Genomic DNA, 19,266 nt, shown 5'->3' with positions numbered 1-19,266 from the left:
TATTTTTAGTGGTGGAAATGAAACTTATTTGTTTTTTCCCCAATAAAGAGTAGAATTTATTAAGCAGGTTATGCATGGATTGGATCAGGTATATACATTTATAAATGGGCTAGATTTGAGTTTAAGTTTTTTACATGATTATTAAATGGGTCGGGTTTAGGTTTAGTAAATTTTTATAATACCCTTATTTTGACACGACAGGAACATGACCCATTGCCACTCCTAATAACCACCTCCTAACTTTTCAATCTCAACAATAACTTATTTTTATATAGTTTAAATCTTGTCTTAACCCTTTTAAAAGTACTTGAATTTTTTTTTTAAAATCACAAAATTGCATCATTTTCCATTTCTTCAAAAATCTTATCTTGGGCTTGAAGGGTGAAGGAGATCACATATTAAGGTTGAAGAAGAGGGTAACAGAAAAAAAAAAAAAAAAAAAGGTGAAAGATGAATAATTTTGGAAAGACAAGCTAATGGTTGAAACTCAGGGCATTTAAGTAATTTTTCTAATCTATTAGAAAACACTGAGGTCAAGGGGCATGCCATCAGTTTAAAAACCTCGGGGGTGATATATCAAATATTCACCAAAAGGTGAGAGGGGTATGCGAAAATCATCCAACCCTGAAAGGTTATTTCGTAAATTTAAGCTAATACAATAGCATTTCTCCAGGGATAACGTCGCCAAAAATGGAAGAGAGAACAGAGGAAAAAAAAAAAAAGCCCATCAAGATCTTTGGTCTCTGGTTTTCATATTTTTCCTTCTTCAAATTTCACCATTAAAACACCTTCGATCAAGGGTTTTGAACCACCAATCTCTGCATTTTCATAGTAAGCTCTTCAATGGCGAAACTCTCCTAATTGGAGATCGAAACGAAAACCTGCTTAACAGATTCAAAGTGGGAGAGAGAGATCTCTGATCCGTTCCAGGACTCAAAGATCTCAAATCCAGGGTTCTTGAAAATTTTAATTTCAATTCCTTCATTTTCAGTTAATTACTACTCGAATCTCTGAAACTTTTCTTCGAAATAAGTTTCGAAGAACGCGAAATTCGTGAATTTTCTCTGTTTCGAAGTAAGGAAGAGTGTGAGAGAAAAGCTAGGGTTTTTAAGAAAAAATGGGGAAATTGGCGGTTGGAGCTGCGGTGATATGTGCTGCGACTGTGTGCGCCGCAGCAGCGCTTATCGTGCGCCATAGGATGCGAAGCTCAGGTCGATGGGCTCGAGCGATGGCGATACTGAGAGAATTTGAGGAGAAATGTGCGACACCGATTGGGAAGCTGAGACAGGTGGCGGACGCCATGACTGTGGAAATGCATGCAGGTCTTGCTTCCGAAGGAGGGAGTAAACTCAAGATGCTCATCAGTTATGTCGACAATCTCCCTACAGGGTATCAAAGATTCTTCCTTTTTTAGTAATTTTTATGGTTGATTTCTGAAAATAAATTGTTTTGGGAAAAATTTGATTGTATTGAATTTATGACTGTAATTTAATAGGTGACGAAATTTTTTTTTTTTTTTTTCTGATGAAATTATTGAGGGCTGCTGAACGATTATTAAAATATTATTTATGGTTGATTTCTTTATATTTAGTTGTTTTGGTAAAAAATTGATTGTTATTGTTGAATTTATGACTGTAATTTAATAGGTGACGAATTTTTTTTTTTTTTTTTTATTTTTTAAAAGTTATTCTGATGAGATTGTCGAGGTTGTTATTAATAATTTAAATTTGTGTTGAATTTTGGACTGTAGTTTAATGGGTGAGGATTATTAATAATTTAAATTGATTGTAATTGTTGAATTTAGTACTGTAGTTTAATGGGTGAGGACTTTTTTTTAAATTATTATTTTTTTCTTTTATTCTGATGAAATTATTGAGGGCTGCTAGACGATTATTATTAGTAATTTAAAATTGTGTTAAATTTAGAACTGTAGTTTAATGGGTGATGGATTTTCTTTTTTATTTATTTCATTATTCTGATAAAATTATTGAGGGCTACCAAAAGATTATTATTATTATTATTAATTAAATTTGTATTGTGTGTTGTTCTCTGTTGCGTTTATTAAGTCTTTTTTTGTTGTTGTAACTCTTTTAGCTTTTTCACCTTTTCGAAAATTTTGATAAGGACTGGGGATGCGTTCTGCATGGGTAAGGTGGCTTAGACTTTAGATTCATAAGTGGGTGATGTCATTCTGGAAGGATTACTTGATGGTCAGGTTTATTATAATATCCCTGTTTCCTTTAATGTAATGTCAATAATTTGACTTTAGATTCATATTGAAATTAACATTTTGATGTTAATTATTCAATTTGAGCAATCACTAATGATATGTTACTACATGGTATTTTTCATGTGTTAGTGATGGATTTACCTCGTAGTAAAGTGCAGAAATTTCCAGGTGGGGTTAAAATTTTCTTTTAGTACCTATCTTTCTCTCTGTTTCTATTATATTTTTTTTGGGAAATTACTAAAAAGGGTTAATTTTTTAATTAATTATCAAAAAACAATAAATTTATAAAATAACAGAAACAGTTTAACATGCTGAACTGTCCAATGTTTTTTTTGAAATCGCTGGACTGTCCAGCGTTTTATGCTTTCCTATGTATTCTAACTACCAAAAATGCCCATAGAAATCCAACAATTTCATATTAGTATAGATGCGATCAAAGTGCGCTTGGGTGAGTTTGGCCTATTAACACGTAAGAGGCTATGGGCATTGTAGAAAAACACTTTCCTTAGTAAGATTTCAAATCTTACTAAGGATTGTTGAACTCAAATGGATTGCCAAAACCACAGCCCTCTAGATTTCATGGAATTTTTTTTTGTTGGGGCTTGATCAAAGGTTTTGAAAATGGACGGCTACTGTACTCTCAAATTTAAAATTAAATTTTAATGGTAAAAAATAACATTTTTTAAGTATTATTTATTATTATTTTTTTAATTTCTTTAAAGTTCATAGAATTTTTTCCTCTGAAGATTAAAAAAAAAAATTGCTTTGGCATAATTGATTAGGTCATTTATCTTTTTTTTGTTTTAAAGATTTTGTTTCCCGAATTATTTATTTCGGTATGTTTGGATACTTTATGTTGTGAGGTATGTGAGTTAGCTAAACATATCTATGTGTCGTTTCCTGCATATATTTCTCGTACTCTACAACCCTTTGATTTGATTCATAGTGGTGTTTTGGGTCCTTTGCCCATTTGATCATATCTTGATTTTTGTTATTTTATCATTTTTGTGGATGATCACACATGGTTATATCTTATGAAGTCGTGGGAAGAAGTTCCCTGCATCATTCGTTGTTTTTATCACATGCCAAACTCAATTTGAAAAACGGATTAAAGTCTTCGACTTTGACAATGCTAAGGAATACCAAGAAAGAAAAATTCAAACCCTACTCGATGAACAAGGGGTTCTCTATGCTTAATATGAAGGTAGACAAGAGATTGCGGTCTGATGCGATACTTACATCAACATATTTGATCGACTGCATGCCTTCCTGTATGTTAGGTATGGGATCTTCACATCAGTTGTTGTTTCCTTCAACTCATTTATTTATGTTACGCCTACGTGTTTTTGGACGCGTGTGTTTTGCTCATGTGTTGGGGCCCTCTAGAACCAAGTTGGATGCAAAGTCAGTCAAATGCATACTTGTTGGCTATCCATCTAGTCAAAAAGGTACAAGGGCTATGATCCCAATTTTGGGAAGCTCTTTGTAACCATGGATGTAGCCTTTTTTGTGTTGAGATCTTTCTTCGATTATTCCACTTTGGTACCTCTTTAGGCGGTGAGTAGTAGTCGTGAGATACCTCTTCCGGTTCCTTTGTTTGATGTTCTTGTCTCCCCGAATCCTTCCTCTTTGGTTCAACCACCTTTTTTGGCTGACACTACTATTGGAGATGAGGGTAAGGAGTTGAAGACTTACTATAGACGTCCTAAGCTAACAAGCATGGTAGCTGAGCAACTTGTTCAGTCAACCTTCGAATATTCAGGTAATCCTACTCCCTTACTCCCATTAAATGACCTTCCTAGTGTCTTACGCAAATAGAAGCGTTCTTGTACCACTGCACATCCTATTTCTAATGTTGTTTCTTATTCTTCGTTATTTCCATGTTTGCAATCTTTTGTCTTATCTCTTTCTTCAGTGTCCATTCTTACTAGTGTTGTAGAGTTTCTTTGTCATCCAAAATGAAGGGAGGCAGTGCAAGAGGAGATGAATGTATTAATGAGGAATGATACTTGGGGTCTTGTCCAACTTCTTAATGGGAAGAAAGTGGTTGGATGCAAGTGGGTATATATTAATAAATGTAAAGAGGATGGGACCATTGATAGGTTCAAGATGCGCCTAGTAGCCAAGGGATTTACACAATCATATGGAGTTGACTACCAAGAGACATTTGCATCAGTGGCAAAGATGAACTCACTTAGAGTTTTACTATCGATTGCAGCAAACTTTTCATGGTCACTTTATCAGTTCGATGTGAATAATGCTCTTCTTCATGATGACTTACAAGAAGAAGTGTACATGACACCCCCTCCCGGCTTCAGTGCTTCAGGACAAGAAGGGAAGGTTTGCAAACTTAAAAAATATTATATGGTCTCAAATAGTCTTCCAGGGCTTGGTTTGAAGGATTTAGTGAGGCAATGAAGAGGTTTGGGTACAAACAACTTTAAGCAGATCATACCATGTTTGTAACGCATCGTGATGACAATCCTATGGTCTTTTTTTGTTTATGTGAATGATATTGTTGTCTTAGACAGTAGTACTGATGAGATTCTTGAGTTAAAAAAGTTCCTTGCAAGAGAGTTTGAAAAAAATCTTGGTCCACTTAGATACTTTCCGGGGATTGAGGTTATCAGGTCAAAAAAAGGCATCTTCATCTCCCAAAGAAAGTATGTTATTGATCTTTTAAAGGACATAAGAATGTTGGGTGCAAAATCAACTAACACTCCTATGGAGACCAATTAAAAATTGGACACAGAAGATGGTGAGCCACTTAAAGAAATTGGTATATTCTAGAGGTTAGTAGGGAGGTTGATTTATCTATATCTCACAAATCTTGATATTGCCTTCGTTGTTAGTACCATTAGCCTGTTCATGCATTCATCAAGGACCAGTCATTTGGAGGCAGTTGAAGATGATTTTGAGGTATTGAAGTCCTCACCAGGACGTGGCAATCTCTTAAAGATAATGAACATCTTCGTATAGAAGCTTTCATAGATGTAGATTGGGCCAGATCTACACTGACAGATGGCCTACCTTTGGTTATTGTACTTTCCTAGGTGGTAATCTTGTCACTTGGATGAGTAAAAAATAGTCCTTTGTAGCTAGATCAAGTTGTGAAGTAGAATATAGGGCAATGGGCCATGGTTCTTGTGAGAGGCTTAGAATTCTTATGGACGAGTTAGGTTACTTGTTCAGGGGGAGATGAAGCTTTATTGTGATAACAAGGCAACTATTAACATTGCTCACAATTTAGTCCTTCATGATAGGACCAAGTACATTGAAGTGGACAAACATTTCATTATTGAAAAGATATTGTCCAAAGAAACTAGTATTCCTTATGTGCATACAGAATGTCAGATTGCTGATATTCTTACCAAGTCCTTGGCACAAAAAAGGCACATGAAGTTACTTCGCAGGCTTTGCATGACTGACGTCTATTCTCTATTTGAGGGAGGGTGTTGAAATAAGCATATGATGTATCATATTATGGTGCTCCTGGTTGCACCATAGCATCCTCTTCTTTCTTATTTAATATAAATAATAAAAGGTACTGTTCACGGTGAATAGTGCCACGTGAACAGTAAACGCTATTCCTCCATTAATTTCTCTTTTTTTTTTTTTCTTTCTTCTTTACTTTTATATGTTGAAAATCCTTCAATTAGTAAGGCTAGCCTTACTCTTTTTAGTACTCAAATATAAAAATAACCTATAACGCTGAACAGTCCAGTGATTTAAAAAAACGCTAGATAGTTCATCGTGTTAAATCATTTTCGGTAGTTTCTTAAAATTTTTAATAATCAATTAGAAAATCAACCCCATTTTAGTAATTCCTCTGTTTTTTTTGTGATGAGGTGTGCATTTCCTTACTGGTAATTACTTTCTCGTTCTCGTTTTTGGTGAACCCTTACTTGTTAAGTCTTCTTCCTTGCTTACCGTTTTGGTGTGTTCCTTGCTTTATTTAATATTCTTGCTATTTAGAGCTTGGATTTCGTTAGGTTCATATTGCCTACTAACTGTGATTTCCTTCCCATTCAAGGCACATATTTTTTGGCAGTGCTATGTCTTTTGGTAATGATTTTGTTTCATCAGTTTTATTATTATGGATGTTGGTCGCATTATGACATGACAGTTTGGCATTTTGAAAATTAGACTACTAGCTTTTACCTTTTCCATTGGATGAATTTCTATTTTGGTTTTTGGTTTTTGTTTTAGGTTATTTATTATTAGGGACCAACTAATTGCACACCACTAATCGTTGGTTGCACACCAACCTTAAAAAATCGTTTATTATTATTATTTTTTGTAATTATTTTTATTTTTATTTGTATTTTTATAACCTATGTTAACCTACTGCTTGCACACCAATACCTAACCTTTTAGGGTTTAAGCTTTATTTTAACTTGTAATTTTGTATTCTTTGCTCATGCTCTACTTTGATCACAGTTTGTGATTGATTTTGTTTGTTGGCTCCAACTTAATTAAGGCATTGATTTTCTAATCTTTGTTTAGAATTTAACTTAAAACTGTGTATTTCCAGAGAACGCATGTAACTTTGTAAATTTGATTTTGAAATGAAAAGATATTTCTTGCAAAAATAACTGAACTAGCAATAATTTCTTTGGGCATAGTCGAGGAAGAACAACAAAATTAAAAAAAGGAGTGCAACATTTTTTTAATTATTTTTGGAGTGTAATCATCCAAAAAGAGTGCAAAGGGGAATTTTTTAAGTGATGGAGTGCAAGTGGTAATGGGTGGTGTGGAACTAGTCGGTTCCTTATTATTATTATTATTTTTTGTGAAGCAACTGCATGAAGGGAAGCTGGGGCTATGCCTCTTAACCAAGAAGGGATGCAGTAGACTTTGTTTGGACCTCTCATACAAGGTAGTAGTAGAACTAGCCTTACTCTTTAAGGCGACCGTCCATCCTGGATGCCTGTATTAGCACTTGTTGGTGTCCTGCAAGAAGGATGCTCCATTTTCTAAAAATTTGCTGTCATGCACTGTCTCATACTGATGCATGAAATGCATGTCGACTAAAATCTTTAAAAAGTGTTAATTTTATTTACATTTATTTTCTTGCTGGTGTCCTGCAACAAGGTTAATCCATTTTCTGAAAAATTGTTGTCATGCACCATCTCATATACTCATGCATCAAATGCACATTGACTAACTTCTTTAAAAAATATTAATTTTATTTACATTTATTTGATTGCTTGTCAACTTATTCAGATTCATTTTCTATATTGTATACTCGGAATGAACTATATGGCCATTTTGTGTTAAGACAATGTTTCGTACTCACTTATTAGATGCACATTTACTATGTTATTAAAAAATATTGATTCATTCTTATAGTCTATATTCAGATATTATTTTACATCTTATTTTATTGGATGCCAACTCACCTAAATTGATTTTTCTATATTGAATACTAGATGTGAATTAATATTCAAAAATATATATTGAAGTCCGTGGAATGAATTATATGGAAATGTTGACATATTAGAATTGTAGAGGTTAGTGTGTCTATCAACTAGTTCTAGTGTTGTACAGTGGCTCTATCTTTTTATATTCAGTTATTATCACTATGCATGTGGAAGTTGAAATTTTTACTTAAGAATTGCATTCATATAAGCAAGGTTTTCAAAGGTGTTGGAAGCATATGCCTTGATGCCTGTATATGGGAAAGTTCCTCAAAAAAGGCATTGAGGCTTTAAGGAATGGCTTTTGCCCTCTAAAGCTTATGCCTGGCGTTGAGAAAGCTTGTGTCTTAGGGGAGGCACATGCCTTTTTGGTTCTTTCAACTGAGGCACACATCTTATGAGATACGTTATATTTTTTTTTCCTTTTGATTTTTGTAGTGTCACTACATAATATTGCTTATAGTTATTAATCTGCCCGTGTAATTTTACTTAATTTACTTAATGGCCTTAACCATACATTTATGACAACTTTTTTTGCCATAATCTAGTCGATTTGCAACTCCATCAATCTTTGGTTCTTCTTCTTCTTCAATTATTTTAGCATATTGTACCTTTTGACCGGGCATTTATCTTTTATTTTCATTCTCTCTTATGCAGATGGAAAGACCTTCCAAAAATCCAAAAGTAATTATCATTAATTGTTCCATTTTGTTTTAGGGGTGAGCATGGATTATTTTATGCGTTGGACCTAGGTGGAACAAACTTCCGCGTGTTGCGTGTACAGCTGGGTGGAAAGGAAGGACGTGTAGCTAAGCAAGAATTTACTGAGGTGTCAATTCCTCCGAATTTGATGGTTGGCACTTCAGATGTAAGTATGAACACCATTCCAAGCTATTAGCAATCTTTCTTCACTGTGATTTCGATAGATCATATCTTAGCTTTTGAATTGTTGCAATTTCAGGAACTATTTGATTATATTGCTGCAGAACTAGCAAAATTTGTTGCTACAGAGGGTGAAGATTATCAACTTTCTGCTGGTAGGCAGAGGGAACTCGGTTTTACTTTCTCATTCCCAGTGAAGCAAACATCAATTGCTTCTGGGACTCTTATTGCGTGGTCAAAAGGCTTCTCTATAGCTGATACGGTTAATCCTGAATACCTGGGTCCTGTTTACATTATTTAACATTGGTCTATGTTGTTGCTATGACTTTTGTGGACATCAACAATTTAAGTCTTAACTATTTGGAATGGCACCAAGATTATTTATATGTATTAGGTTCTGCTGTTTTCTTTTCATTTAATAATCTTGGGGGATCACTTTATCTAGTTGAAATATACTCTCTGTAACTAACTCATTTTGTATGAAAAATGCTGCTGATACATAAGGGAATTTGGAGTCGTATGCACTAAGTCCAAATCTGCATAGAATAGACTGGTGTATCTACCACTTGGCAGAATCTAAATGGATGTATTCTCCAGTGAAGGGGGTTTGGTTGGGAGTTAGGAAGCTTAGAGGAATGAATTGAGTCTCTCTTTGGTTAGTATTGTGGAGATTTGGGGAGGATTAGCCTTATCTTTGGAAAAGGTTGCCTATAATCAATCATAATGATAGTTCAATAGTTCATTTAAATTGGGCTTTTTTTTTTTTGGGGTTATCCTAGCTTTAGGATGGGATAGCCAAAAAAAGTCGAGTTTGTTTTTATTTATTTATTTATTTATTTATTTTGTGTGTGTGTGTGTGGGGGGGGGGGGGGGGGGGGGGGCTGATAGAGCGAGTCTTCTCTTAGAATTGTCCTCTTATCAATAAATATTATGGTTATAAAAAAATAAAAAATCTGTGAGTATGCACACATACTCTGGAGAGCATTTGAAGAAAAACCATTTTATAGACCCCATCAAAGTTTGTTAAGTTTGACAAGTAGGATACCTTCAAGCGGTCCATTAATGACGCTCCCCAATGTGCTCATTTCTGAACTATTTTTTTTTGTTCTCTCTCCCTCTCATTTGGATTTACTTGGTTTCTGTGTGATTAGGTTGGTCAAGATGTGGTAGCAGAGCTGACAAAAGCCATGGAAAGACAAGGTCTTGACATGCATGTGACAGCTCTGGTAAGTTCAATGGGATCTATTCCAAACTCGAGCCTTACTTGGACCTTCATGATAATTTATACAGGCTAAATTTTTGTAGTTCAAGACAGATAATTGATATTCTGATATTGTTTTTGGTGAGGGCTTCTGTAAATATGACCTTTTGTTCAATTTAAATTCACTTAATTAGCAATGTTGATACAGGTCAATGATACAATTGGTACATTAGCCGGAGGTCGATACTTTAATAAAGATGTTATCGCTGCTGTGATCTTGGGTACTGGAACAAATGCGGCATATGTAGAGCGTGCACATGCAATTCCTAAGTGGCATGGTCTTCTACCTAAATCAGGAGAGATGGTTAGTTTCCTTCTAGTGGTTATCATCTACAACTTAATACTTATTCTAATGCAGGACGCAAATCAAGCCAACAATCACCATTTCCAATGAAAATTTTGTAATTATTTAAGTCTTCATTTATTTAGGTCTAGATTTAAGAATTAAAATAACATAAAAATTGACACTTTTGACCTTGAGAAGTCAATCCCGTGTAGAATTGATATCCCATTTTGACATAACTTGCTCAAAATTCATCGGGATTGCGAAATCTTGGGCTCATTGGATAGATAACTGAATAATTTTTCAAATAGCACAAAAATGACCCAATACAAATATACAACAAGTTTTGATACTTCAAAATAAGACCTAAATAAAAATGACGTGAATAGTAACTAAATTTTATATTTAATTAGCCTTTCTACCACTCTTCCCAAAGTAGATCAACTCTAGAATTAAACAAATCTAGCTTGTCTTGCATCACATTCTGATCTAAATATCATATTCTTTTCCTTTTGAGTATTTGAGAATCATAGAATTGTTAATAAGCTTTAAAACAGAGAACAAATCATTTCATGATTGAAAAGTCCAATTTTTTAAAGCATCCGCTCTCGTGATACTGCAGGTTATCAACATGGAATGGGGTAACTTCCGATCATCACATCTTCCTATAACAGAATATGATCAAGCATTGGATATGGAGAGTCTAAATGCTGGTGATCATGTAAATTGTGTTCACTTGTATCTGTTCAACCCTATCATTATTATTGTTTTCACGTGATAACATTTTAATTACTGATTGCAGATTTTTGAGAAGATAATTTCTGGAATGTACTTGGGAGATATTGTACGCAGGGTCTTATGTAGAATGGCTGAAGAAGCTGATTTTTTTGGTGATACTGTTCCTCCCAAACTTAAAGTTCCATATATATTGAGGTATATCATCATGTTTATTTATGAATTCTTCTGTTTGTTAGGTGGTTTCTTACTGTTTCTACATATTGAAAACTTTTCAGTATGCAAACCTGTTGAAAAGAATGATTTGTGAAGTTATAGTTCCATGGCTGTTATCTGCACATGATTTCAACGATAACCCAGATGATTCAAATGAAAGCATGCAAAAATGTTGATCCAGTGAGAATCTATACGTCAAAATTTTTTTTTGGCTGTGCACACATTCAACATGGGTGTATGTGTGGATCCATCCCAACAATATCACTTATTTTAATGACATTTTATAGGAAGTGATTTCTTAATCAGGACTCGTGTGTTTTAAAACTTACTTTAGTAAGTTTTTAAACATAATTATGGTGGTTTGTTAGTATTTCCTAATGTAGTTGTTTGGTGGTGAGTTGTTAGAGACTTTGGGGGGGGAGGGGGGGTGGGGTTGCTACTTGTGAAATTAGGAGACTGGAGAGCTGCTCTAGTATCCAGGGGCCTTAAAATAGGTAAGACCAAGATAGTATATGGAGTGCAACTTTAGTAAGACACATTATGCGCTAATAAGAAAAGAAATACTCAAAGACAAATTTGGTTATCTAAGTTCTATTATCCATAAATATGAAGAGATTGGGGAGTATGTTGCCCATATTAGAAGAGTGGTGGTTTCGCTGGATGTGTGCTTCAAGAGTGCTATGTGAACGACATTCTATGCACACAATCAAATAAAAAGAAACAACATATTTAAAATATGAGGGTGACAGGGATGAGATATAATTAAGTTAAAATCATAAAATGGCATAGAGTTACCCATTATATATGATAAACTAAAGAAAGTCAATTGAGATGGTTTAGTCATGTGCAATGAAGGTCAGTTATAGAATATTGAGGAGTGAGCATGTTGAGGGTTTCATAAGAGCGAGAGGAAGGATATAGATTGAGCTAGTGAGAGAAGTGGACACTTGAATTAACAAAAGATAGATTTGGAGGCTTGGCTTCTATTTGTGTTATGCAATCTTTGGGGGTATGGCCACCTTTTTTACATGTAATTTTTCCAATCTATATATATCTCTTTGCTTGATTAGCAAAACAAAAAGGTCGACGAGACCCAAATGAGAACCTGTGTCCAGGCTCTACGGGTATGTGGCTTTTTTGAATTTTGATAAATATTTTATGAGAGATTCTATTGCCACACTAACTTTTGCTAATAGCACCCCAATTCACTTGTACATCACAAAAGAATTAACACACATCTTGGGGTAAGTTATTTTTATATGGTGATATCAAAAGGAAGGAAAGCTTGGTGAAGTTTTTTTTTGTGATATCTTCAACTGTAATTGTAGAGGTTCAAAGACAAGAAATTAAGTCTTAGAGGAACAGGTTTGAGTATCAAAAAGTTCTCTGGAGGACTCAAGTCACTGGGTTTAAGCTTAAGTATTCAATTGTTTCTTTTACATGTAATGTTGAGGGTTTCATAAGAGTGAGAGGAAGGATATAGATTGAGCTAGTGAGAGAAGTGGACACTTGATGTTCTTGCCTTTTTTCTTTTGAATAATATATCCATTTCTAAATACAATTAAAATATTAATTTCATTCTTGTGTATGGATGTATCTGCAATTTTGGCTTTTTGAACATATCATGTCAAACTCTTGGCCTTTGTCAAAGTAGGACTCAAGTGTTCTTGTCATCATTATTTCTTAGCTGCCAGAGGAAATCTTTCCTTCAAATTGTGCCACTAGATTATATCTCTACAGGTGGCCTGTGGAATTCTTGTAGTTGGTAGTGTAGGTACAGAGTTTCCAGACATCTCAACTTGATTATTGTAGTACACAACTTCGTTGTCTTGGTTAATTGTATTTCTTTTGTTCAGCTATTTCCTTCCTGTGTTTCCAACTTTAGAATTCCAGCCTCTCTCTCTCTCTCTCTCATGGGCAAGCTAGACTTGGAACTCACGACCTCAAAGTTGAGGTTGCAATATGTCAACCAACTGAGCTATGGGTCTAGGCCCGTAATCCTCTAATCTCTAAGCAATGACTTGTCAGAGCTGTCTTATTTCAGCTTGTAGAATGTAAATGTAATGCCATTTTTAAGTAATGCAAGCAGATGCTGCATGTTTGGATTAAGAAGAGATTTCACATTCCGTGGACTATGGCTTGTCTTGGATTACTAACAGCAATCCATGTTTGTAGAGATTTCTTCCTTCTGCAATATGGAGTATATGGGTAGAAAGAAACAATAGAAAATTTTAGAGACAAGTGTGGTACTGAATTGACTGATGGTGAACATTGGTTCAAATTGTTCTTTTGAAGTTTGTTCTTAAAAATTTGAGGAATCACTTAAATTATTTTCTCTTTTAACTTTTGGAGAATTTTGTTCATGAAGATTCTTAATATGGGGGGTGATGTACAGTAGTTTTTTGTGTGTTTCTTTTGGGCGAATAAGAGGTCTTTGTTCATAGCTCTCTTTTTATTTGTGTTCATTGGCTTTCAAGGTTTATTCCCCCGACTATTTATATAGCTATCACTTTGCCATCAAAAGGAAACAGCGCCTAGGCCTGTCAACGGATACATATCCGATCGGATAGTGTTATATTCGAATTCGAATCCGAAATTTTTCAGTGATATCCGAATTCGAATTCGAATCCGATCGGATACCACTAACAAATATTCGAATTCGTATCCGAATAAATTATCGGATATCCGATAATATTCGATTCGAATCCAAAATTTATTATTCGAAAATTATCCGAAATTATTTACTATTCGAAATATCCGAAATTTATCCGAAAAAAAAAACCCTAACCTGACGATGTCGTTAAGCTTTTGGGAGAGAGAGAGTAAGAGATTCCGATGCGATGCTCGCCGGCCGAAGAAGATGGTGGTTATGCCGTTATGGAGCTCGCACAATAAAAAGAAAAAAAAGGGTTTTAATTTTATTTTGAGAGAGAGAGAGAGGGAGGAAAAATTTATCTTGATATTCGCCGGTCGGAGAATATTTGCCGGTGGGAGCTTGCACAGCCGTAACCCATTAGCTCGTTCTGAGAGAGAGAGAGAGAGAGAGAGGGAAGAAAAACATATCTTGATATTCGCCGGTCGAAGAAGATTCGCCGGTGGGAGCTTGCACAGCCGAAACCCTCTTCTACGTTTGTTTTCTGGTTCTGTTTTATGGGTTGAGGAGATAACATTTAAAATTTAGTTTCGTTGTGAAACTTGAACACACGAGAATACATATGTATATATAAATAAGTTTTGCTGTGGGACATGAATACGTAACACATGTCTTTATAATCGGAGCGGATATTATCGAATCGGATTTTATAACATCCGAATTCGTATCCGAAATTAATTCGAATGTTAAAATAACATCCGAATCCGAATCCGATATCCGAAAATTTCGGATAATATCCGATTTTTCGAATTCGAATTCGAATTCGGATTCGGATTTCGACTATCCATTGACACCCCTAACAGCGCCCACGTTGAGTCATGCAAGGCATGACAGTTTTATGGTTTTACATTTTCCCTAAATTTGAGGCTTGATTCCATGTGAAATTTCCTTTCAGACATCATGGAACCATATTATCTCATGGTCCATGTAAATCTTCATTTTCAGATCTAATCATCCTCATATCTGTATTTGCTTCTGTTTTATAATGGAAATATTTACATTCTGAATTGTGGAATATGCAGGACTCCTGAAATGTCTGCCATGCATCATGACACATCCCCTGATCTTAGAGTGGTGGGGAGCAAATTGAAGGATATCTTAGGGGTATGTTTTTGCCCTTCTCAGTGGCTTCTTGTTTATTATTTGGTAGTAACTTTGAGCCTTCAATCTGTTTTCAGCCTGCCCACATTTTCATGGGTTTTTATTTATTTGTGTTTATAATGATTTCCTCACAATTGACTCGTGTAAAAAGAGTAAGTCTACCCTTAGTTAGATTTCATGGGTGCCTTACTTAGATTTCATGGGTGGTTAAGCTCGCCTTGTGGCATCCAAAAACATGATCTGATGCCACATGGATGTAGAGGACAAAATTCTATGTACTTCAACATAAAAAAAAGTTATTTTTCACTGTTAAATTTTACTTTTGAACTTGGGAGTGCAGTGGGAGTTCAGTAGCCATCCATTTTCAAAACCTTGGGTCAAGCCCAAAATAAATTATTATTATTTTTGTTTTTTGGATCTGAGTTTTTCCATGAAATCTAGAGGGCTGTGGTGTTGGATTGCCAATTTGGGAATTTATTTGAGCTCAACGTCTGAAATCTTACTAAGGAAAGTGTTTCTTGTGTAAAATTGTGAAAAGGAGACTGTATGGGTGTGTGTAATGCTCATGGGACCCAAATGGAGGTAAGGGCTGTTATTCGACTTCTCACCATGTAGATCACCCTCATAAGAGAAATAAGTTCTTTCTGTGCTTCTAACCGAATCAGATGTGGAATTAAAGTTAGCGATATTTGCAATCATCTTCTTATAAGGCTAGAAATGTTGGACACTGATATTTGGTGAGGATGATCATCATGGTTAGGAGATTATCCTTGCAAAAAATCAACACTCGACTTGATCTCCATGTAGGCCCCATGAACTTGTCACTTTAATGTGTTTTGATTTTCAACAATGAATGTTTATTTTTCTCATAATTTTCAGATGCCTAATACCTCCCTGAAAACAAGAAAAGTTATCGTCGAGCTCTGCAACATTGTTGCCACTCGTGGTGCCCGTTTGTCTGCAGCGGGCATCGTGGGTATCCTGAAGAAATTGGGAAGGGACACAATCAAAGAAGGAGAGAAGCAGAGTAGTGTGATAGCTATGGATGGAGGTCTCTTTGAACATTACAAAGAATTCAGCAAATGTTTGGAGAGCACTCTGAATGAATTGTTGGGTGAGGAGGTCTCACGAAGCATTGTCATTGAGCACGCCAATGATGGCTCGGGCATTGGAGCCGCCCTTCTTGCAGCCTCTCATTCCCAGTATCCTGAAGTCGAGGAGTCCTGAGATTGGTTGGTTCCGCACTAGAGAATATTTCATTGAATAAAGGTTTAGTTCTCCCCCCAAATTTTTGTTTTTTCTTCGCCTTCAAATCTTTATAGTTTCGGGATAATGCCAGCAAATTGTTAAGTTATGGCGTTGTAGAATTGCGGAAAATGAGAGGCAGACTAAACTGTATAATTGCAGGACCTGGAAGTGACCAAGATGCTCGCACTTCGGTCTGTGTTCTTCCCCATTTTTCCTATTTATCTTTTCCCTGCTATATACCCTTTTAATGTTAGGGGCTTATTATGGGTTGAGTATTGTTTTACTTTCTCGCAACTTGGAAATAAAATTTAAAAATGGGAATTAAGCCACTCTTTCGGCAGTTACATTGCACCTCCTTACCTGAAAATCTACCACATTGGTACTATTTTCTTTTAATTTGATCAAATAATATTTTTCTTTAGGCCTTAAAATTTTGATTTACCAAAAATGAAAAGAGGGATGGGATTCTGGAATTAAAAATGCTAACGTGACTTGAAATAACACATACTCAAGGACGATGCTTGTAAAAGTCATAGGTGTGTATAAAATATAAGTCAGAGCTGCTTTTTTGCAAGACATGAGTGTTATATAGTCTAGGAAGATTTATGGTTCTCTGCACACAATGTCACTTCAAGTGAGTAATCTCTATGCAAACAATCTTTGAATTGAATATAACCAAGTCCCAATTCTTTTGATAGTAAATTTTTAAATCCATCAGTCCCTTCTCTTTCTCTGCTCTTTTTTTCTTTTGATTCCCTATTGGCAATACCTCCTTTATGGAAGGAAGGCCTAGGGGAAGGTAATGTGCCAGTACAAATGAGCCCCAACTTGAAAACTACAGACATTTCATCCAAGTAACAATGCTCCATGACTTCGATGTCAAGGGCATCTTCCATAGGATTGCCCTTTTGAAAGTGATGCCAAGCCCACTCGGCAAGGCATGTATGTTCATCTCCATTGTTGGCCTCCTTTCCAGTTACCAATTCCAAGAGTATCACCCAGAAGCAATAAACATCGATCTTCTCGTTAACTTTAGTTGTGCAAGCGTACTCTCAAACCCACAATACAAACATGACTGATAACATTTCCAAATAAATTTGCTAAAAAATAGTGAAAAAGTATTATTAGAAACTATCGACATCATGGTTTTAAATTTCGTCCAAGACCGAGATGAGTCACCTGAGTTAGCTCGATATCGTCCATGAACGATAAAGATAGACATGGTGTCTCACATAGATACATAATCTGGCAAGATGAACGAGTTGACTTGGATGATATTTAGAAAATATCTGCTGAATCAATAAAACTTGTCTGAGCCAATCGGGATTTTGTATATTTTAATGAAAATAACTAAATCTAATAAGTGTTTCCTTTCCAAAATAATAATATATTGTATCTTTGATGTGTTTTCTTACCAATCTTCTTTAAGGAAAATTTCCCTCTTCTTCTGCTTCTGAAGCCCGCGATCCAACAAGGTCTGGGAAACAGTTAATGAATGAATGGATTCTCTGTGGATATGCTCCTTTAACGTGAAGAGCTGCGTCTGTTTATTGTTCATCAGCTCCACTTGTTTCTACAAACAGTTATATAGAAAATAGTTCATTATAGACAAAACTTAACTTTTCATTCCCTCGGGTGCTTGAATAATATACAGGAGTTTGATCTTCGCAAATTCAACAATCGTATCAGCCACACCCATCAAAACAAATTGAAGAACTATGAAAATAGTAGGAGGGATGGTTTCATTTTTTTCACTACTTTTAGTTAAGTCTTTTCATCTCAGCTACGGCAACAGCTATTATAATTACATGCGTGACTTGGCCAATTCCCATTCTTTGTAACAAAGTGATTCCTCTGGTATTTTTTGTGTTCATCTTCTTATTGCTGGAACGGAGTATTGGTCATAGATTACGAGGCTAATTAACATAGAGAGCGTCACAAATGCAGTGAGACCTGCAGGTGGAATCAAAAAATGGTGGAATCAACAGTGTGTGCACTTGGTGTAAGAGATGTAGAGAATACGATACATAAGATACATTGTATTGTTATCAATATATCTTATCACAAAAGGATGGTAGTAATGGAAAATAATATATGTAACAATATCAATTAGGATATTATACGTTAGGAACTATCAATAAATTATAATATTTCCATATCTTGATTGATGTACTCTTTATAAATACCCCATTAGGGTTCATGTATTATTTATCGAAGAATTATCAATAAATAAATTTTCTTCATGGTATTAGAGCACTAGATTCATATAGGTCGTGGGTTGAATCTTTCCACCCTTATGGATGAGGGAGAGTGTTGAGTGTATATTTTTCTCCACTCTCGGGTGTGTTATACACCAATTAAGCCCCTTGACCCTCTTATATTCATAGTTCTCCCATTCTCCAATAGATCACTCTTTTGGAGTAGTTGGTTGGTTAACAGTTGGGGCAACATTGTACTTGGTATAAACATTGCGACTGATATCGGAATCATTTTTATCATTTGCTTGGTTTCCCCAACTTGGGTCACTATACATAGCGTCCACGAGTTGCTTGCAATGGTCTTTACGAAGGTGGGGAGCTTTATTTGAGAACGGTTTTTTGATCTCACACGGTCATGATCCAGAAACAGTTTGCTCTACAACCTTAGTTGTTTCAAAATATGAAACAGAGCAAGTATCTTCAGTTATGGAGCAGAGAATAACAAATTTGCAACTTGGATAAAAGCCTAAGCAAATGCTTACCAGCTTGATTAGGTACTTGCTTAACTTGATGGTGATATTTAGAAAATTTTTTTGTTTTAAGAGACACTTCAATCACCCATCCAAGTTTTGGGAGATTACAATCTGCCGCAAATTATGAAAACAACTTGATTAATTATGGTATTCAAATCAGACAAACACGTATATTCCCCTCCCACTCTAAATTGTAATTTGTAGATGATAATCAAGCCCAGTTTTGTAACGATCTTGATGAAAAATAATAAGATTTATTGAAACTAAGTTGCTCTGGATGGGATTGACTTAAAACCCTTAATCAAAGAAACAACAAAACTTGAGTTAGAAGACACTTTTTTAACACTTTCAAACAACGAGTCCATGTGAAAAAATCGTTAGAGCAAAGATAATACAATCGCACAAAACACAAGGATTTACGTGGTTCGGCAATACGCCTACGTCCATGGAACAAAACAAGAACAATCACTATTTTCTCTCTTAAGTTTTACAGTCTTAGAGATCCC

At 35.3% G+C, this 19,266-nt stretch overlaps 1 protein-coding gene across 2 annotated transcripts; it reads left to right on the top strand.

Moving 5' to 3' along the window:
- The first annotated feature begins 694 nt into the window (after window positions 1-694).
- Window positions 695-16,301, top strand: LOC147388545 (hexokinase-1-like). Of its 2 annotated transcripts, XM_086419831.1 has the most exons (10): window positions 695-1,389; window positions 8,368-8,518; window positions 8,612-8,794; window positions 9,684-9,758; window positions 9,942-10,097; window positions 10,699-10,797; window positions 10,879-11,009; window positions 14,703-14,784; window positions 15,661-16,050; window positions 16,189-16,301. In XM_086419831.1, exons 1-9 carry the CDS (start codon window positions 1,118-1,120, stop codon window positions 16,006-16,008), a joined length of 1,497 nt encoding a protein of 498 aa, XP_086275957.1. In that variant the 5' UTR covers window positions 695-1,117; the 3' UTR covers window positions 16,009-16,050; window positions 16,189-16,301. The 2 variants fall into 2 exon arrangements, with proteins under 2 accessions (XP_086275957.1, XP_086275956.1); XM_086419830.1 differs by having other exon boundaries at window positions 15,661-16,301.
- The last annotated feature ends 2,965 nt before the right edge of the window (window positions 16,302-19,266 follow it).

The sequence above is a fragment of the Akebia trifoliata genome, chromosome 12 (genome assembly GCF_017979445.1).
Source record: "Akebia trifoliata isolate Shusen 1 chromosome 12, ASM1797944v1, whole genome shotgun sequence".
NCBI classification, from domain to species: domain Eukaryota; kingdom Viridiplantae; phylum Streptophyta; class Magnoliopsida; order Ranunculales; family Lardizabalaceae; genus Akebia; species Akebia trifoliata.
This window is presented reverse-complemented; position numbering and strand designations above follow the sequence as displayed.